Genomic DNA, 21,401 nt, shown 5'->3' with positions numbered 1-21,401 from the left:
AGTAAGAAACTGTGGTTTGTGGGAACGAAGTTTACGTTTTCCTTTGTTATTTTGTCCACACGTGCAAGTCCTGCTCACGTCAACATGAAAGTTCACTTGACACTTGTTTCACGCAGTGTGGTGTAATAAGCTTTAATTACCAGGCTATAGTTGCTGAACAGAGAACTGTGTGTTATTGTTTAGTACATTGTAGTTAATGTTACAGATCCATGTTCGCAATTTATAATCTCATGTTTCTCATGAATGTGCTTTTCACACTGTTACACAGGGGCCTCGCGGGTGTGTGTGCTCCTCTGACCCAAACCCCGCTATATGAGCGCCCTGAAGCCCCTGAGAAGGAGCACACCTGACCAGCCTGCTGACCAGCCTGAGGACCGGCCTGCGGACCAGCCTGCTGACCAGCCTGTAGACCAGCCTGCTGACCGACCTGCGGACCACCCTGCAGACCAGCCTGCTGACCAGCCTGTGGACCGGCTTGTGGACCATCCTGTAGACCGGCCTGTGGACCAGCCTATAGACCGGCCTGCTGACTGACCTGAGGTCCAGCCTGCGGACCGGCAGCCTGCGGACCGGCAGCCTGCGGACCAGCAGCCTGCTGACCAGCAGCCTGCTGACCAGCCCCAGCCATGACCTCTGGGACAGGTGGAAACAGCGGGAGCGGCCAGCACACCGGAGAGAGCAAACCAGAGCAACCACCGGCCCTGAGCAAGTCCCCTATCCTCACACACCTCATCGAGGGCTTCGTAATCCAGGAGGGAAACTTGCCCTTTCCCGTGAGTACTGAGCCTGGTGCCAGCTCCAAGTGCACTACAGCAACTGTCCCAGAAAATAGCCCAATTCTTCAAAAACAATTATTATGGGCTACTATGCCCATAACCTAAAAAGCAGGATAATTCATGTTTTTTTTTCAGTTTTTTAAGTAAAAAATGTACTTGAAAAGATATGAGATGCAAAAATAAATGGCAGAATGCAATAGAGGTTTGCCATAGATGAGTTTTAGATGTTAATTCTTTGACCTTCTACATCAGTGTTTTTTCAACCTTCTTTGAGTCGTGGCACGCTTTAGAGAAAAAAGATGCCACAGCACACCACCTATAAAAATGTGGCATATAAGATGGCCAATAATTTCCACTGGCCCAGATATTTGCTCAGAACACTCTAAAATTCGAAACCATTAACAATTAAACCCATATATGAATCAGTTGACTTAAATTGTAAATCTTTTCCCAAGTGTTCTCCAGCACAGAGGTTGAAAATATGGATAAATCCTTCACTATTTGATCCACCACATGTTTAAAGTTAAGATATGGGTTAATTTAAGTTTAAGTTCAAATTTAGGTTAAAATTAGGCAAGCAGTGACTATGGTTATGGTTAGGATCAGTCTCCAGAAAAAGAATGAAAGTAAATATACATTCCCCAAGAGGCATGTAAATGTAAAGGTCTTTGCGTGCGCACAGTTGGAGCGGCCCTCGTTCTCGGTGGATTGTCTGAGCCTGAGACACCGAGCTGACATGAAGACGGACAGCCTCCCTCTCAAAGGTAACATTCTGCTTTCATGTGTCTGCTAATGGGTTAGAACAAGGGCAAATTTATCTTGTGTCCAGATGAATAATTTTGGAACTGTTTCTACCAATCGTAATTGAATTCATGCAAGATTGGTAAGTTTAATTCCATATCATGGAACATTCCAGGCATATACCATGGAGAAATGTAGTATCACCAGTGATCCTCAGTGGCTCTTTTGTCTTTTCAAATATTATTTGGCTTGTGCATCTCTGTGGAGGTTTTACACTGCTTTCTTCCAAAACATTTGGGTAAAGGATGGTGACAAAAAAATTATATCTATATTTTTTGCATTGTCCATCAGTAATTTTTGAAATATCAAGGTTCAGGTATTGTGTAAAATGTGAATGGACCTCAAAATGGACCACTAAAGTGCAGAAATGAAGCCTGCGTAAATTCAGCCTGGAAGACCTAACTCCACCCATCTACGTCAAGGCCACCTGCTCCCCAGCTCAACCAACGCACCCAGTCCTGGTGTCGGCCACCATGGAAGGACCCCTCTCCCCAGCGCCATCATCGCACTCAAGCAGGCGTCCGCCTGTCCGTCTGAGAGAGTCAGATCCCTCACTTCACCATGGACTCTTCCAGGTTTCTGCACTTATCCCAAAGAGGTTATGCAGTTTTTCCCAGCCAAGAAGGAGGGTGGAAGGACAGGGGACATCTGCATCGTGGCCCCCGCACCTGCTCCTCATCCCCAATCAACGCTCTCAAGTTACTCCTCCCCGCTCCCAATCGGCACCCAGGCGGTCGCATTTAAGCCCTCAGGCAGATGGCTCGACCGTACTGCGACCCACCACCTCCCCTGCTCCTTCTCTGAATTCCCCTCATCCTCTACCTTCTCTTCACATCTACCACCACCAGTCTCCAGGCCCTGGGGGGAGACATCTAATACGAATAGATCATGAAGTGCCCATGATCGCAATGTCTTCTGCCGGGGTTTGAGCGCCAAATAACCCACGTAATAAAGCTTGCTAAACAGTCCTTTCTCGTCGTCTCTGCGTCTCTCCAGGGTGAAATATCATTATTCTCGTTTGGAGATTAAACCTGACGTTTCTGTCTCTTTTTGCTTTTGTTTTTATTAGTTTGAATTATAGATGATATACCAAATTATTTATCGCAACATTTTTCATACCTCCAAAACAACAATTTTGAAATCATCCATTTTTTGTCCCCCACCTCCATGTTACGTTGTGAGAGTAAACCCTGTTTCATATGACATTACAACTATAGGTCCATACTGCTGGATTAGGACAGGGAAAATGTGCTTGGATAAATCTAGTAAGATACTGGACATTGCTTTGTGCTGTTTGCTTTGTGCAGAGTTGAGGCTGCAGGAGCCCATGCTGACCTGTGAGCTCTGTGGACAGGGGGACTTCACCTCTGCCTTCAAAAGGTCCAAGAGGTTCTGTTCAACAGTGTGTGCCAAACGGTAAGTGCCCAAAAAAAAGTCACAATATATTACAATGATTCAATATTTTTGGTCAGATATAGAGCTGCTTTTACAAATAGTGTTTAGTATAGTGTTACTAGTTCACCTCAAAGGTTGAGTACCTCAGAAGCTGAGGTACACTGTTCAAAACAATGATATTTAGGAGACTATGCATCCTACGGAGTATATCCTCAGACCAGGACCAGAACCGACATGGATGACACTAGAGGGCCCCAGGAGAATAACTGAACTGTTTCTGAAATCAGGGCAGAGATGTTAAATTAATTTTGTCTACTTACCTTTGTTGATTTAAAAATGTTCTGCATTGAATATGTAAAATATTGAATTGTTAAACTATCCTTTTATTTATATAAATACATATCATCTCACCTGTTGACCAAGATTCCAAAATATTTGACACAATTGATGTCTTTGGTCATACTAAATTCTGAGTTTAATCTTTGTCCCTGTCTCTCTGTTTGACCTACAAACATAGACTGTATTAATGAACTGATGTAGTCTAAGCCTACAACCCACATTTTAGAGCCACGACATAAGATTATCCCCACAATCATTCATCTTTTCTTTCATTGCAGAAAGCCCAAATTGTGCAGTGGACACCCAGCTTTGGTCGACCAAACATTTAATTAGTCGGGTAGTTCATTTGATCATGCACTACAGCAGAAAGGGGAAAACATGTTTACACAGTTGCCAAGTCTGCGTCTTTATCGGCGCCCTACCTCATTTTGAGTTGCTGGATTAAATGTCAGCCAAACCTATTCTCATGGCGTTTTCCCTTTGTCCCTCTGGAGGATGAGCATTGTCATTTGTGGCATCCTTGGTTCTATTATTGATTTCCAAGTCCAACATTAGTTCAGTAGATGTGTCCTTCAATTCTTTTGAATCTTGTCATGTCTGTAAACAAAGTCTTGTTCTTTTCCCCCATAACTTTCTTCACCTATAGGACAAACTGGCGCTCAGCATTCTTTCTTACTAGTGTTTCTCTGCAGCTACAGTGTGGGGTGCTCGAAGAGAGTAGGGCTCATCATAAACGCCTCCATAGAGAACGTGAAGAAGCAGAGCGCTGTGAACGGGCTCCTCAGAAGCTGTCCTCAGGAGACCAGGAGAAAGGTTAGCACAGGCTTAGTGTTGTGATCTGACCTTGTTTCTATCTACCTTTTTGGTGAGATTTTGTGATTCACTGCTTTTCTGTTACAACTCTGTGTTTAAAGGGGACATATTATGCTAAGCCAACTTCAGTGAGCTTTTAACCTGTTCACAACGGTTCAGTGATTGAGGTCCTGTTCCCATTCAATCTAATGGAGAAAATATTTTTTAATGCACAGAGACAGATTATGCTAAGTTAAAAAATAAAAATGATGCATTAATTTCATTCAATAGTGTAACGGTTACACTATTGAATGAATATGCGCTTTTGGAGCACGATAAAGGGACAATAGGGACAAAAAATAAGAAATATTCAAACTTTAAAAAATCTCTAAAAACGATATAGCCAACAATATAACTGTCTCCTTCTTTTTCTCTTCAAAATAAGCCCATTCCCTTTGAATTAGCTTAAGCACTCTTTGACACTCTTTCCTGCTGCATTACTGAAAGCATGTCATGATTAGATGTTACACAATTGTTGTTGTCCAGTAGGGCAGTAGCTGTAGAGAATTTGTAGTGTATAATATGAAGTATGTCTTTGCTAGTGCCATTTGGAATCAACAACTACTCTCAATATAAAATATTTTATATCAGTACCGTATATTGCGTCACAAAGGCGCCGGTACAGCTGGCAGCCCGGTGTAAACGCGCCGCTCTTTTCTCACACTTTTTTCACGCTTATTGTGCGTTATCTTTTGTATTTTGTAAATATTTTTTCTACTTTACTTGTACGATAGGGACACGCGCTGGAATCACTTTAATTCAACTTGTTTTTGACTTTGTTCGGCTGGATTATTGAGTGTTTTTGTCGTGTCGTCGTGATGTGCGCTGGCTCCGAGCCCCCTCGCGCCCTCCGGCCGCCGCCAAAGTACAGTATGCCGCGGTACACGTTTATATTAAAGAGGAACTTCATGAACGATTGTGGGACACACTGGAATCGCTTTAATTTAACTTGTTTTGACTTTGTTCAACTGGATTGAGTGTTTTCGTCGTGTCGTCGCAATGTGCGCTGGCTCCGAGCACCCGCGTGCCCCCCGGCCGGCGCCGGTGCGCGTTTATACAAAGGAGGAACTCATGAAACTGCGGAGAACCGTCGTCTTACCCGGAGATCGTCACGTTATCCCGGCGGACATCCTTGGGAAAACACAGAGAAGCAAAAGGGCTGGACGTAAACTCCGAGAGAAGAGAGGAGGAAACAGTTCCTCTTCATTTCTCCGCCCCGGACCATCAGCTCCCCACTTCGCCTGGACTTACCCATCCCCCCAGCACACAGTCCCCCTGTCAACCACTGACTGTCACAGCAGCACAGGTGAGGGGTGAGCTGAAGAGGATTAAAGTGAGGAAAGCAGCAGGACCTGACGGCATCATCCCCAGGCTCCTTAAGTCCTGCGCAGATGAACTGTGTGGAGTTGTGGAGCATGTCTTCAACATGAGCCTGAAGCTGAGGGTGGCAGCTCTGTGAGGATCCTGTTCTTCGATCTTTCCAGCGCCTTCAACACCATCCAGCCGCTGCTCCTGAGGGACAAGCTGGAGACTTCTGGTGTGGAGTATGACCTGGCAGAGTGGATCCTGGACTACCTCACAGACCGACCCCAGTTTGTGAGAGCCCGGACCTGCAGTGTGGGGGCGCCCCAGGGCACTGTCCTTGCGCCCTTTCTCTTCACCCTTCACACTGCAGACTTCAGACACGACACGGACAGCTGTGTCCTGCAGAAGTTCTCTGACGACTCTGCCATCATCGGACTCATCACGGACGACGATGATGCGGAGTACAGGGGACTGGCGCAGGACTGACGGTCCCTCATCTGCCTGAAGAGTGGGTCCAGCTCCAGTCTCCCTCGTGTCCGTCTGTCCGTCTGTGAGAGTCGGATCTCTCCTTCACTGGAACTCCTCCAGGTTTCTACGCTTTTTTCCCAAAGAGGTTTTTTTTGTAGTTTTTCCTGGCCGAAAAGGAGAGTCAAAGGACAGAGGACCCTGGGACATCGTCCCTCGCCACCACAGACATTGTCTGACTCCATCGCCAACACAGACATCGTTGATTCGGCCCTCAGAGGCGACTGTTGTTGTGATTTTGGGCCTTACAAAAATAAATTGATTTGATTTGACTTTGTGGACTGGTGTCAGGGGAACCACCTCCTCATCAACGCGGGGAAGACCAAGGAGATGGTGGTGGACTTCCGCAGACGCCACCCCACTGCCCCCTTACCAGTGAACTTCCAGGGAAGGGACATTGAGAGAGTGGACTCATACAAGTACCTGGGTGTTCATCTGAACCACAAACTGGACTGGACTCATAACACAGACGCACTGTACAGGAAGAGCCAGAGTCGGCTCTACCTCCTGAGGGGACTCTTTTGCAGAAGACCTTCTACGACTCTGTGGTGGCATCAGCACTCCTGTACGGTGTGGCCTGCTGGAGCAGCAACATCACCGAGAGGGAGAGGAGGAAGCTGGACAAAGTCATCAAGAAGTCCAGCTCCGTCCTAGGCTGGGCTCTGGACTCGGTGGGGGACAGAAGGGTCCTGGCTAGATTCACATCTATGCTGGACCATGAGTGCCCCCCCTTGCAGGACACTCTGTCCACTCTGGAGAGCAGCTTCAGTGAGAGACTGATCCACCATTGCTGTGTGAAGGAGAGATTTCGCAGGTCTTTCCTTCCTGCTGCTGTCAGACTTTATAACAAACACTGTTAGTCCTACTGTGCAATTACTGTCGTGATCACATGCAATGGTATTTATTATTTATTTATTTTGATCTTTATTATTTTCCCCCTCCATCCCTTCTTGGGAAATGGGAGGTTTTGTCTATAGGAGTTTTTGTTTATAAGAGATCTTCTACTGAGAGTGTTTTTCAAACTTCCTATAAGTTATCTGTCCTTTTCTTCTGTATCTACCTCTGTATCTACCTGCGTTGCATCAATGAAATTTCCCCATGTGGGACAATAAAGGAATATCTTATCTGATCTTATCTTATATATAATGCAGTATCTTTGTCTGTGCTCTACTTGCTTTGCTTCTATTCACCAGAAACTTTTAAATGGTGTGTAAGACATGTATTTTGGACAAAGTATACTCTTTTAATACTTGTTTTAATTTGGAAGGACAACGACCAATTAGAAGACACTAGATAATTAGTGAATATAGGTGGGCCTGAACTGGGTACTCACAGTTTTATTTTGATTGATTCATGCATGCATGTTTAAGGAATCCTGTATTGTCCTGCAACTGAGAAAAAAGCATAACAGGCCCTATGTCCTCTTTAAAGAAGACATATTATGTGGAACAATTGCCACAACAAACGACATTGACTTCTCGTTGGTTGGATGAGTCATGGGTTCACGAAGCAAAGACACCGCGGCTGCCACAGCCTCATCGGTGACGCAGCGGTGAACTACCATCATGCCACGACTCAAGCATCCTGCCTCTGATACCAAACTTGTCAATGGAATTGAGAGATCTGATCTAGTCCAAAGTTGTATGCATGTCGAGTCCGCAAGGGAATGAGATGCACAGGCAGTGGAAAAGCGTTCGTGTGGCTGCAGACAGTCAAAATCTTAGATAACTGCTAGGAAATCTCCCCCTGTCCACACGGAAAGTTCACTTATTGAAAACATTTTCCCTCACACCAACGTGGAAAAAATGAAGTTACCTCTATGGGCTTTTCTATTGGCTAGTCCACTCGTAGGCTCTGCCTAGCCCTGAGAAAAATGTATCCACCTGCTCCAATGATGTGATGGGTCCTCCTGGTCCCTATATAAGTCTGTGTATTCAATACAAACACCCTTTTTCCTCTCAGGTAAGAGAGGCCAGGCCTGAAGGGAGAGGGCTACGCACATTCTTGTAGAACTACAGTTACATTAGGTAACTATGTTGTATGTGCCACGCCGGGCTTTGCTATTGTATTATACAGTGCAGTCGTCCTGTCCCCTGTGCATGATGTTTCCATCCCCATGCTTCACAGTAGGGATGGTGTTCTTGGGATGGTACTTTATATTAGCATTGATTGTCTCAGGTGTTCAAATACTTATTATACAATGTGATTTCCAGATTTTTACGGTATGTCTCTTACAGTGGAAATGCACCTCCGATGGTGTGAGGGAGTGAGGGATGTAAGTGAAATGAGTCAGCGATTGGTCTTTTGTCTCATCAGAAGCCGGCCCCTGTGTCCTGCCACTCTCCTCAGCCCGCCCCAGGAGAATCCAGCCAGTGTGCTGACCTGCCTTACCCTGGAGCCTCGTCCCCCCTCATGTCCCCGCTCATGTCCCCCTGTCATCGCCTCCACGTGGGCTCCAGCGTGGTCCCCCACAGCCCCCTGCCCCCTGACCCAGGACAGTGGAACATGGACCATGTGTACGACTTCATCTGCTCTCTCCCAGGTTTGTGCGGATCTCCATTACCAGAGTAGGACTACAGCAGGGGTGCCCACTACGTCGATCGCGATCTACCGGTCGATCTCAGAGGCAGTGAGGGTCGATCCCTCCGAAAAGCGCCAAAAAGTGCCTCTGCGAAGGAGGAGAGAGGAAGTTCTGGTTAAGCTCAACCTTCTATCATTAGAGTAGTTGTGGTCAGTATATTTTATTTTCAAAATACTGCTGTATTAAATGGTCGAGTTAAAAAGCAGATTTTCTCTCCTTTTATATTGCACATTTGTATATGATAAACAATATTAGGCTATTAATGAAAGCCTACATTGTGTTTCTATAGCATAATTATGGTTAAACAAAAATAAAAAACTATTTAATACTGACAATAAAAATAATACTAAATTATCCAATAATTTAGATCTATTGGTAGATCTTCGGGCTTTGTCAAATATAAAAGTAGATCGTAAGCCGTGTGTGTGCACCCCTGGACTACAGGTATGGTTGAATATAATACCATGAAATATCAGTGCAGGGCTTACTTGAATCTCTTGAATAAAAAATCAATAAAGGATTTGGTTGGTAGCTTTGTAGTACCTGTAGTGAACTGCAGTTCTGTTTCCGTACACTGCATTTATGCCTTAACGCACATCACAGTTCCACTATGCTTATTATTACTTTACACAAAAATAAGACTCCCATTTTATATCAATGTATGTATGTATGTTATATTGTATATATAAAAATGTATGTATATGATGTTATAGAGCTCAGTTTAATTTAAAGGGCCCATATCATGCTAAATTGACTTTCAGAGCTGTTGACCTTCTTACAGTGCCTCATATACTGTATATGCCCAAAGTTTTTTTTTTATTTTTTTTTTTTATTGATAGCAGTTTCAGCTAGAGAACAGTCTCTATCCTTCTCCTCGGATGAGCAGACGGATGGGCCTACTCACCACTGGTGTGTGCTGTAGGACGCTTCGCTGTTTCAGCCCATCCTCCAGGAAGCACTCTGTACCTGTAACACCCCCCCCGGCTATTTAGGCTCAGTTAGCTTCAAACGCTACTTCTTTTGTTCCAACGCTGCTGCCGCTGTATTATAATATTAATGAAAATGTATTGTGAACACATTTGTACACCATATGGAGCACCAGGTGTGTTTGGCATTTATGTCTGAAGTGAACCATCGCTCACTCGTGGTGCACCATAACAAATTGGAGCTAATTTAGCTGTGGAGGATTAATTATTTGGCTATTTTGTGGTCTTGCACGCTACTTAGACTTAGGATGTGCGGATCATCTGGACCATCCGAAATAAATGTTCAATCTGCGGATCTGGTGTGAGAAACACAGCTTTACCCTGCTCTGCGCTGACTAAGTCCCGCCTTCAGGAAAAGTGTTGTAGATACTGCTTCGTGGTCATCGTTGGACGCGTTCAGTTTTAGCTGCGCCTTGTCTGGATGATCCACAAGATTTGACGGCTGCAACGGAAGCAGAGCTAAAAGTAAAGACAAAACGACGACTCCAAAATGGTTGAAATTGTGTTTGCGTCATCAATGGCACTCGATGAGACTGGCCACTTAATGAAGATGATCATGAGGTCGAAGGTCAGGTCTTTGAGCCACTGAAAAAGCCTCAAAGTACATAAAGAAATACATAAGATTTTATTATTATTGTTATCCTTATTATGTAGATCATTACGGAAATCAGTCCAATCACAGGCTTTCACCGCTTCTTTGGTGGGCGTCTCCCCGTTGCCCACGGTGACTGCTCCAGCTGGTTGATCCCGTTCTTTCAACTCGTGATGTCAGAGCAAGTGGGGGTAAAGTCAGACACAAACACGCGCAGGTCTTGCTTATCCCGAACATGCCTATTATTAGTTTAACATAATATAGTTATGTATATAAATAAGTATTTTAACCAGCTAGACATAAAATTTATATTTGTATGTATATATAATAATATAATAGTAATACAAATGTTCTAGCTCATCTTTGCTGCGTCTCAATTCTTCATCCTCTGTGTCCCAAAGCTCTGAGGAGACGAGTGAAGGAAACCACAGAGGAATTATGCTCAAGTTTTAGGAGGCAGTAATATAAGATGAGGAGAATTGTTGCAACCGTGAGAGGAAAAGCAGCAGCTGTTGGATACAATGTGACATTCAAACTTTTTAACATTAGTAAACTCTTTATGTGAAAATAAATATGTTTGTCTGACCTTATTGTAAAACTGACATAATAATATAAAAGTCTTCTGGTCAGAGCTGCTCCGGTCTCACTGACTGTCAGTGGCGACTCCTCACTGCGTCTCCTCACTCACTGCGTCTCCTCACTCACTGCGTCTCCTCACTCACTGCGTCTCTTCACTCACTGCGTCTCCTCACTCACTGCGTCTCCTCACTCACTGCGTCTCCTCACTGCGTCTCCTCACTGCGTCTTCTCACTCACTGCGTCTCCTCACTCACTGCGTCTCGTCACTCACTGCGTCTTCTCACTCACTGCGTCTCCTTACTCACTGCGTCTCCTCACTGCGTCTTCTCACTCACTGCGTCTCCTCACTCACTGCGTCTCGTCACTCACTGCGTCTCCTCACTGCGTCTTCTCACTCACTGCGTCTCCTCACTGCGTCTCCTCACTCACTGCGTCTCCTCACTGCGTCTCCTTACTCACTGCGTCTCCTCACTGCGTCTTCTCACTCACTGCGTCTCCTCACTCACTGCGTCTCCTCACTGCGTCTTCTCACTCACTGTGTCTCCTCACTCACTGCGTCTCCTCACTGCGTCTTCTCACTCACTGCGTCTCCTTACTCACTGCGTCTCCTCACTGCGTCTTCTCACTCACTGCGTCTCGTCACTCACTGCGTCTCGTCACTCACTGCGTCTCCTCACTCACTGCGTCTCCTCACTCACTGCGTCTCCTCACTCACTGCGTATCCTCACTGTGGCTCCTCACTCACTGCGTCTCCTCACTCACTGCGTATCCTCACTGTGGCTCCTCACTCACTGCGTCTCCTCACTGCGCCCTTGTCATTGCTGACGGTGACGCACGTCTGGGTCAATAAGGAAAGGAGCTTCATGGCTTTTAGAGCCGTTATCCAAGAGGATCAGGATCATTTTTTTAATATCATTTGAAATACTGGGATAGACATTTCTGATCCAGGGATTTGGAAATCTGGATCATTCTGGCCCCTGGATATCAAAAGGTGTAAAGTTGTTGTCGTTTTATAAGCCTGTCAAACAAACTCAAATAGAAAATGGAGATACATTACCACAAACTGTTCTTGTTTTCTTACTTGAATAAAGCAGTAATAATATGATGATAAGTCATATTTGTGTGCGCAGGCTGTCTGGACATCGCAGAGGAGTTCCGTTCGCAGGAGATTGATGGCCAGGCTCTGCTGCTGCTTACAGAGGATCACCTAATGGGGGCCATGAACATCAAACTGGGACCTGCACTCAAGATCTATGCCCAGATCAGCCTGCTCAAAGACTCTTAGTCCACAGACCTGTCCAAGCAGCTGCACTCAGGGGCCCTACGTGCCTTTGATGGGCCCAAAACGCTGCATCTCTGCTCCACTTTAGGCTCTGCACTGTTAGTACCAATCACACTGTTAGCAACCATGATTGTAAATGGAAATAGGTTTGAATCGCCACCATCTCCTTTTATGGAGTCAGAAGTTTACTTGGTTAGGGTCCGTTTGCTGTTGGCAAGTAAATGAAAGATTTCATTGTTTTACATTTTCCTCATCAGCAGAGGAGGCTCCAGTATTCAGGCATCGTCAGGACAGAATGGCACAGGGGCCTCAGACATGTGATAGACCAAATATTTGTAGTTAGCTCACATCTCTATTTTTATACTGCAAACCTAGTTATCTGTCTGAAGCTTCAGTAGAAAATGTGTCTTTCAACACTACAGTTTTTTTTAAAGTTACAACTTGTTAATTATAACTGATTGAAAATAAACTCAGTTTATGTTTCCATATGTTTTGATTTTTTTATGGTTTAATGATTTCTCATTGATAAAACGTTTTAAGGTCACAATCCTAACTGAAACTATTCCCTTACTATGATGATCACTGTTGCACTGGACAATCAAGAATGTGCTGCTGCTGTTCTGTCAAAGGCCTTTGGTTCTATAGAACGTTGTATTCTCTTGAATTGTCTGGATGTTGAGTTTGCTTTAAAGGCACAAAATGGTTTCTATTCTTACCCTTGGTGGTGATATGATTTAGCAAGTACTCAATTACAAATACTTGGATCTGGATCGATGATAAACTCCTTCAGCAAACGAATACAAGCGCTGACAATCTTAAAGCCAGATTGTCATTCTTCTTGAGAAATAAAACTTGTTTTCCTCTTAATTATAGAAAAGTTAATCCTGGCGACATTTCTCAGTTCTAGATTGTGATATTATATATATATATATATGCATTCTACAGTGTTAAAACCTCTGAACTCAGTTTATCACTCAGCTCTGAGGTTCAGCTCTAAGGTACATTACAGGAGAAGGATGTAGAGTAGGATGTGATCATTGGATGGAAGAAGAGACCAGCACTGCCTTTTGTTAAATATTGGCTCTTATTGGAATTTGACCAGATGATCCAGTTTGCTGAACACCAGATCAAGTATTCATCAGTTGAGATCTGTGGACATTCTTACGTTACAGTTGCACAGAGTCAACAGAGATGGGAAAAAGGCTTTCAGTAACTTTGCTTCTGTGGAACAAAATACAGAGACTATTTACATTAAATGATTTTATGCTTATTAATGAATTCAACACTGATGTGATTTTTGGCATTACAAAAACACATTGAATTGTGATGGTTTAAAAAGGACTATTCGGTTTGACCCTTGTGCCACATGGTCAAAGCCAGCTCAACAATGACAAACAATAAAAAATTAGTTTTGTTTTTTTTTGTATAGGAATTTCAGTTTTTTATTCAAGTGTGTAAGGAATCCTTATGCTTTAATATGATTATTCAAACACACTGCTTTAGAACAGAGCTGTGCCACATCAGTCACAGAGCAGCAAACGTGACAACCATGTTCAAGCAGCCATGCTGAGCTCACTGACGCCATCCTCTCTCCTGCTGGAACCCTGGAGTGAGAGGGAGAAGTTAGAGAATCTGCCTCAGATCAACCACCAATCCCAGTGCCCCATGAAACCACAGCCACACCCACAGGTTCTGTTCATTTAATTTAGTAATTCAAATAGAAAAGCTCATTGAACAGAAGAACACAAGAGCGGTGGCTGTGGGCTGCAGGACTGTAGCAGAGTACATGGCTTTGGTCCATTTGTGCTGATCAGAGCCCCACACAAAACAAAACCAGAACAACATTAAAGCCATCAAGTAAAACTACGGCTCAAGTCCAGCTCAGGAAACGGCAAACACCAGTCGAGGCCTTGCACCACATACAGAGGAAGAGAATAAAAAGAGGGGGTAGGGGGAGAAATCAATCATTTGTGCTTGGAGATATTAAAAAGTGGACAGAAAATTGTAGCATAACGTTCAGTGTAGACATCTTCATTAAATCACTCCCACAAAATTACACAAGAGGAAGCCACTCAGAAACAGCAGTCTACTAGGGGCTGAAGCCTCTATACCTTACTCCTGAAGAGTGGTTTGGCCCCGGGGCCACAGTACTCGTTGTAAATGAGTTTGAAGAGAAACAGATGGAAGAGCGTGATGAGGGAGGCCACACTGAACCAGAACAGGAAGGGCAGACCAGGGTACCGGTTTGCCATGTGCTCCTCGTGTGCAAGAATGGCCTTAAGGTGCAGCGTGTGGCGCAGGTCCTGCAGGTGGCGCAGGTCAGTAGAGATGTAGAGCAGCGGGGTGATGGGCTGAGTGACCATGACAGGGAACGTGTGGCCCTTCAGCTCCGATGTAAGCTCCACCGGTTCGTTCATGCAGCCAGCCTCACACGCGTACAGCTTCACCGGCTTCTCCTGGGGCTTCACTGACACGTGCAGGAAGGGCTTGCCCTCTACGTCCAGCAGCACAGCCAGGCTCAGCAGGTCTTGGTTGTAGTGGATGCCCCTCAGGGCGTAGCTGTTGTGAAGCACATCCGGGTCGGCCTGGAACTGCAAGTGGTTCTCTGTGAACTGCAGACCTCCGAAGCTCAGCACCATGCCCTGCATGACCCCGTGTGCACCGGCCGCCACCAGCACCTTACAGCCCCTCTTCTGCAGGGTCAGGGTCCAGAGCGTGACAAGCTGCAGAATGTGTGCGGCATTGCTCAGCCGCTCAGGCCACAGGTTCTCAGCGTGCATGGTGGCGTGACCGCTGAAGCAGTGGTCTGCATAGTTGAGGCTGGACTCCAGTCGCGAGCGCTCGTCTGGGCCCAGGCGGTGGTCAAGCAGAGGGGCCGAGCTGGCACTCAGAGTGTAGTACAAAGTGGAGTTGACTGTGCGGCTGGACGGCGTGTGGGAGTCTGTGATGCGCCTCATCTCCACACCTGCACACACAAAATAGGTCACTTCTACCACAGTTATATGAACCTTCACAGGGCGATTATGATCTCACTGTAGGGATGCGTACCGCTACGACGGACCGGATCTGGACTTGTAAAAACGTTTCGGTTCAGGTCCAAAAAAAAACGAAACCCCGGTGATTCGGTTCTGGACTCATATAAAATATAGCACTCAAATACTATGTCCTTTTTGTTCTAGAATCTAAACCATCTTAAACCTTCCATTGATGGCGAAATTTGCGCTGGAAACGACGTATACTCTGCCATGCGCCGCCGTCAATAGCGCACACGGACCCTAATTAGCGACGCACACGTCTTCCGGGCATAAGTTGAAGCCGGCGACATAAGTTTAAAGATGCGAGAAACGGGAGCGCCTCGTACGTGTCGAGCTGCGCAGAACCGTGTATCCACATGTGAACACTGAAGTGACAGCCGGTGAGATCGCTGGCTTTATTTGACCTGTTGTGGCCCCCGCGTGCGATGTTGTGATCGATAATGTGCTGCGGGTTAAAGGGGTGGGGTCAGCGTGGTTTCTTGTCTGGGTTGTGCTTTGATCTGGATGTTAATATGAATGAAATAATTTAAGTGTTATGTTGTGGTGTGATGTATTTGGCATTAAGTAAATACAAAGTAAAGTCAAAGTAATATTGCTTAATTGCTGCATTCATTGATTGGAGTTTATATTTTGTAATAGTATTTTGTATTTGTATTCTACAGTTGTTAAATATGGTCTGGTGTTTAATGCTGCTAATATGATGTATTATTTTGATTTGTTGTGTAAAATATTTTCATATTCTACTTCTGATACTGCTAAGTTGATTGTTTTATAGTGATTCAAGTTGACTTTTATGCTAGTTTTTGTAACACTGTGACTTAATTACTGACACTTGTGTTTTGTCTGTTTGAAGGTTTTTACCTGACTTTTAATGCCAATGGATCTGTAACATTAAAGAGTGGATATGTGTCTAAAGGCAAAACATTGTATCAGATGAAACAGCTGCTTTGACCCTTGACACAGACTGACTGTCAACAATACTCAACATGCTCTTGTTGTTGAGTTGAGTCTTAGCAAGTAGCCTGTGATTTGTAAGTTGTAACTTCTGTTAAAAAACAGTGAATAAAGCAGACAAGTTGAGTTTATTTCAATCTGCAGTTAAGCCTTGTTCAAGTGTCTTCAACTTAATTTAGTGAAGTAGCTTGTGTTACGCTGTTGTAACATTATGCAAATATGGCATGGTTTAGGTCCGGACCTAATGAGTCCGGACCTAAACCTCTGGATTCGAATCCGGACTTGAACCTGAACGCGGGTTTAGGTATGCATCCCTATCTCACTGTAGTGATAGTTTGTACGTGTATGTGTGTGGCTGACCTGAGATGAACAGGTCCATCCAGGCCTGCTGATGGTGCAGGACCAGCTCGTCCACATTCAGCCGGAGCATCTCCAGCAGCTCTTTCTTAGCCCCCTCTCTGAGTGCACTGAACGTCTCCTCCAGCTTAGAGGCCTCAATGGGCTCTGAGCTCCTCACCACAGACAGAATGTGGTCTCTATGCTCAGACTTGGCAGCCACTTGAATGCGAGCACTGAGCTTCCTGGAGACCACCACAACAAGTACCATGCGTTTTTTTTCCAGTTGGACGCGTCCTGAGGACAGGAGCACCTCGGTCTCCTCCAGTTTCTCCACGCTGCTGGAAAACTGTCCACCTGGGGTCTGGTAAGACAGCTCCACAGAGGCAGGGTGCTCCGTGGGGTTGTTGATGTGAATCCTCTGGACAAACAGGTTGGGCAAGCTCCGGTGTGCCATGAACTCCTCCCTGACAGAGACACATTCCCCAGGGCTGATAGACACGCATCGCACAGACAACACAGCCCCCTTCCTGAACCAAAGCAGACTGGCCCTGGTCTCCACCCGCTGCCCCTCCAGGCGCACCCCGACTCTGGGCGAGAACTGGGTCTGGTGTACGGGAGCAGAGCCTGCCTGAGAGGACGCAGACACCCACAGTCGGTTGGAGTCCAGATCCAGGAGGATGTGGCCATTTCCTGAGAAAACAAGGGCAGGTCATACATGAGAGGGATGTCATAAGAGATTTAGTCGCCAGTAATTATGTCAATAACAATATCATCTAAATAACGAGACAGGATTACTGAGCCGCCTCACAGACAGAGTGGCACGGCTCCAGGTTAGAGCTGAAAAGAAGAGACAAATTGAGTTTCAAGTATTTCCAAAGGCAATTGGACTCACGCTACTTTTATTATAATAAATATCATCCAATATTCTAAGATTTAATGCTGCTCTTGTTCAGTTTTTGATGCAGAACACATTATAAATTGATTGTTACAGAGAGAGAAGAAACACCTGGAAGAGTCACAGGCTGAAATTAAAGAAGAACAAGAAGAGATGTCTCATGCAAATTGAGTACTGACCATCGACTAGAGGATGTCCAGGTAAACTCACCCATATCATCAAAATGTGTACACCTCATCTGGACATTGTGTTGGAAGTCGAGACACTTCAGTGTCCACTTGGAAGTAGCTACTGGACTGAACTAAAACAAATGACTGGGCTTCACAGTTCTAGACGTTCAGCTTGTAAATGGCGTCCTTGTGCAAGACACTTCACCCACCTTGCCAAGTGCAGTGTGGGTAATCGTTACCGAATAATCCATAAAAAATATTATAGCATTGGACCTTGGGGATTTCCTAATTCTCTCAGTCCCTCACATCTTTTTACACAGAATTGTTCCATGATGACTATGACAGTCCCATCAGGGGAGGGGAAAACATCGTTGAAATACCTTCAATACAGTTGATGACTCTGTATTATGGTTGTTGTAAAGCACAAACAACACATTTGATCTCAAAGATTAAAGTCCACATGGAGAGATAATGAAGCGTCACCTGATACAAATGGCGTGTCCAGCGGTTCCAGGGGAGACGTGTAGACCCCCTCGCCCCGCTCCACCACGGACTTCCACCTGTGGATCTCAGACAGCAGACACTGTCCCGGGGCCCCGCCTGGCACCGCGCCGCCACTCAACAGCCTGGGCCAGCCGCGCTCGCCGCCCAGGTACCAGTAGAAGATGAGGAAGAGCAGCAGCCCGAGCAGTAGCCTCCGCGCCCAGCTGCTGGACAACAGGCCGGGCAGTCCCTTCAGCCTCTGCTGCAGCCACATGCTCACAGCTCAAGGGCCCAGTGCTGCATCGGAGTGCGCCTCGGTCCACTTCGGCTCTTGTCCTGGAGCCTGAAATGGAGCCTGGTCGGGGGCGCTAGCTTAGCTCTGTTGTTAGCAGTGAGATAAGAGACTATCTAAAGCAGTCCAGTAGGGCCTCGCTCCGTGGGGCCTCGCTTCGTGCTGTGGCGGCAGTGGTCGAGTTGGAGAACCATAGTCCGGGGACAAAGGACTTCACATTTCTCTGGTCTTTGGTTCACATTTGTGACTGCCCACGGGAGCTGGACTTGTGTTTCTGTGGAAAGTGCAAAAGTGCACCTGATACTTCCGGGTTAGACACATACCGTAAGTGAATGAGTTTACGACAGTCGCAGTGTGTTGCCAGATTGGTCTGAAATGCTCTAAAAACATTATATCTGGTATAAACGTCCCTCTTAATGCGAAAAAATATCGATACAAAAATGGGCTCAAAATAAACGAAATGGAAATCACTATAAAATAAAATATATCACTACTTCCACACAATGAAATATGTAACAAGCTAAAGGCCATAAAATATATAACCTGTATGAGATTGATTCCCCCCAATAAAACAATAAATACAGACTTTGTATGCATCGCATTGCATCAGTTTGTAACTATATATGACTGCATTGTCCAAGCCAAATAAATAACTGAAAATATCGAGACCAGAGAGCAAAGTAAAAAATGAATATAATTAAATAAATAAATCACGGCACATACAAATCAAAATAAGAGTCACATTTTGTCCACAGTCTGTCCAAATCAGGTTTATTTTTTAAATTGTTCTAATGTTCATTTTGGTCCAATGCTCGATTGTCGGAGCAGTCTGTGTCATACATTGTTTGCTCTGCCGCCAGAAGAATACTCCATTTATCTCTAGTCACAGGTATCTTGGCAGGAGTTTTGAGGCCTATAGCCTTGTTAATTTAATTTATTATTATCTATTATTGTGTACATTGTAATTATATTTTTATCTTATAGTAAATTGTAATTGTTTTTCTTTAATGCATGCCCAATTTGATTTTATATGTCTTGTTTTTATCATTGTTCATTGTTGTACGTTGAACCGATCACCAAAGCAGGTTCCTAACTTGTGAATTTTGTTAATTGGCAATAAACCATTTCTGATTCTGATTCTGAAACAAGACAGTCTGAAAACACGTGATGGTTTGCCTTCTGGCTGCCACAGTTTCTCCAACAGTTAGTTTTAGGAATTACCTTGTGAATGATGGTATCTTTGACAGGATGTTATGAATTTTTTTTTTTTTTAAATCCCCAAACATGTGATTTTGTGTTCCTCCACAGGGATGTACACATTTTCCTTCTCTTCTTCTGTCAAAACAAGATAACCTACAGATTCCTATTTGTTTCTATATATTTAGTAAAGTCGCTGTATTAATTAAGGTATATAATTTAGATATAATTTCCTTCGAAGGTTCTGATTTATATGCCCTGCTAAATAGTTATAGTCACTTATTTGTAAAGAACTAAATAAAAGTCCTGTGTCTCCAAGTCAAAGGATTCTTTCAACATTTGATTTTACAATCCAAAACCATTCTACCTTTTGTTATACAGACCTGAAATCTCTGCGCTGCTAGGATCAAAACTTTGATCATAAACCAACAAGCTAAATGTTTTAACATCTTTGTTTAGTTTATATATTTTGATTCGCTCCTTCCAGGGCGTAAGCACAGATTTTACCCAGGGATTCTTACTGTTTGTCATCTGCCAGTAAGAACTGCACAGGAAACTTTAGCATAAATATTTTTTCCTTTGAGCTTCTTATCTTCAGCTCTGTTTTGAGCTGAAATAAAATATTTTTTCAAACAATGTAAACCACAACTACTTTAGAATATTGAAACAGAGATGAGGTTTTTTGCCTTGCCATACGAATCTTGAGATAAATTTATTCCACTCGTCATTAGTACATTTAATTTGGATCCGGACATCCAATTTTTGGAAGAAAATGCATCACATTGGGTATGGAAATATTTGGTTTGGTCAAATATAATAGAACATCATCGGCGTAGCAACTTCGGACATCCAATTTTTGGAAGAAAATGCATCACATTGGGTATGGAAATATTTGGTTTGGTCAAATATAATAGAACATCATCGGCGTAGCAACTTTGTGTTCCATCCCATCAGTTCTAACACCATAGATTGTGTAATATGTTTTTTTGTGTGTAATTGTGCCCCATCTTACTTGTGCCCTGGTGCAGAGAGTGGAGGGTTATTATGCCCTGCGCTCATGTGATAATATATACAGCCTGTTGGTGCCCCTTGTAAGGGTGACTGGGGAAAGAGTGTTCTGTCTGTGCTTTTAAATGCAAACTCTGTTTTGTTTGTTCTTAATGTCTTATTGGTGTAAATGTTTTTTATGATTTGTGTGCTGTTGTGTCTTCCCCTTTGTACCAGGTCACCCTTGTAAAAATAGGTTTCAATCTACATGGGGTTCTTGCCTTGGTGAATCAATCAATCAATCAATCAATCAATCAATTGGGCCAATGGTTCCAAGTACAAAGCAAACAGGAGGAGAGACCAAGAACAGCCCTGTCTCACCCCTCTTTCAAGGGTCAGTGGGAGTAAATATCTGCCTCCCCAGACACTTCCTCCAACTCCTCCGGGGGGATCCCGAGGCGTTCCCAGGCCAGCCAAGAGACATAGTCTCTCCAGCGCGTCCTGGGTCTTCCCCGGGGCCTCTTCCCGGTGGGACATGCCTGAAACACCTCCCGAGGGAGGCGCCCAGGAGGCATCCGGAACAGATGCCCGAGCCACCTCAGCTGGCTCCTCTCGACGTGGAGGAGCAGCGGCTCTACTCCGAGCTCCCCCCGTGTGGCCGAGCTCCTCACCTTATCTCTAAGGGAGCGCCCAGCCACACGGCGGAGGAAACTCATTTCGACCGCTTGTATCCGCGATCTTGTTCTTTCGGTCACTACCCAAAGCTCATGACCATAGGTGAGGGTAGGAACGTAGACCGACCGGTAAATAGAGAGCTTTGCCTTTCGGCTCTGCTCCCTCTTTACCACAACGGTCCGATGCAGCGACTGCATCACTGCAGCCGCTGCACCGATCTCACGCTCCATCCTTCCGTCACTCGTGAACAAGACCCGGAGATACTTGAACTCCTCCACTTGGGGCAAGGACACCCCACCCACCTGAAGAGGGCAAGCCACCTTTTTCCGATCGAGAACCATGGCCTCGGATTTGGAAGTGC

At 44.9% G+C, this 21,401-nt stretch overlaps 2 protein-coding genes across 2 annotated transcripts; one reads left to right on the top strand and one right to left on the bottom strand.

Moving 5' to 3' along the window:
* The first annotated feature begins 584 nt into the window (after positions 1-584).
* Positions 585-12,411, top strand: LOC140362421 (polyhomeotic-like protein 2). Its single transcript, XM_072448525.1, has 6 exons — positions 585-773; positions 1,459-1,540; positions 2,885-2,993; positions 4,004-4,124; positions 8,310-8,535; positions 11,862-12,411. The coding sequence occupies exons 1-6, from the start codon at positions 627-629 to the stop codon at positions 12,014-12,016; spliced, it is 840 nt and encodes a 279-aa protein (XP_072304626.1). The 5' UTR covers positions 585-626; the 3' UTR covers positions 12,017-12,411.
* Positions 12,412-13,699: 1,288 nt separating this feature from the next.
* kiaa2013 (KIAA2013 ortholog) lies at positions 13,700-18,423 on the bottom strand. The gene is made up of 3 exons (XM_072449318.1): positions 17,890-18,423; positions 16,363-17,031; positions 13,700-14,978 (listed from the first exon to the last, which is right to left on the bottom strand). Exons 1-3 carry the CDS (start codon positions 18,161-18,163, stop codon positions 14,119-14,121), a joined length of 1,803 nt encoding a protein of 600 aa, XP_072305419.1. The 5' UTR covers positions 18,164-18,423; the 3' UTR covers positions 13,700-14,118.
* Between the last annotated feature and the right edge of the window lie 2,978 nt (positions 18,424-21,401).

Source organism: Eucyclogobius newberryi, unplaced genomic scaffold (assembly GCF_026437365.1).
Source record: "Eucyclogobius newberryi isolate DKJ021-1_F unplaced genomic scaffold, fEucNew1.0.hap1 SCAF_17, whole genome shotgun sequence".
Taxonomy (NCBI): Eukaryota; Metazoa; Chordata; class Actinopteri; order Gobiiformes; family Gobiidae; genus Eucyclogobius; species Eucyclogobius newberryi.
This window is presented reverse-complemented; position numbering and strand designations above follow the sequence as displayed.

What these genes read in the sequence shown, in the direction of transcription:
- LOC140362421 (XM_072448525.1), top strand. Translation starts at nt 627, where the DNA reads ATGACCTCTGGGACAGGTGGAAACAGCGGGAGCGGCCAGCACACCGGA. An exon ending in AGGGAAACTTGCCCTTTCCC is followed by an intron (nt 774 to 1,458) that starts GTGAGTACTGAG and finishes GCGTGCGCACAG; the next exon opens with TTGGAGCGGCCCTCGTTCTC. An exon ending in TCAACAGTGTGTGCCAAACG is followed by an intron (nt 2,994 to 4,003) that starts GTAAGTGCCCAA and finishes GTTTCTCTGCAG; the next exon opens with CTACAGTGTGGGGTGCTCGA.
- kiaa2013 (XM_072449318.1), bottom strand. Translation starts at nt 18,163, where the DNA reads ATGTGGCTGCAGCAGAGGCTGAAGGGACTGCCCGGCCTGTTGTCCAGC. An exon ending in GGACACGCCATTTGTATCAG is followed by an intron (nt 17,032 to 17,889) that starts GTGACGCTTCAT and finishes TTGTTTTCTCAG; the next exon opens with GAAATGGCCACATCCTCCTG. An exon ending in GATGGACCTGTTCATCTCAG is followed by an intron (nt 14,979 to 16,362) that starts GTCAGCCACACA and finishes TTGTGTGTGCAG; the next exon opens with GTGTGGAGATGAGGCGCATC.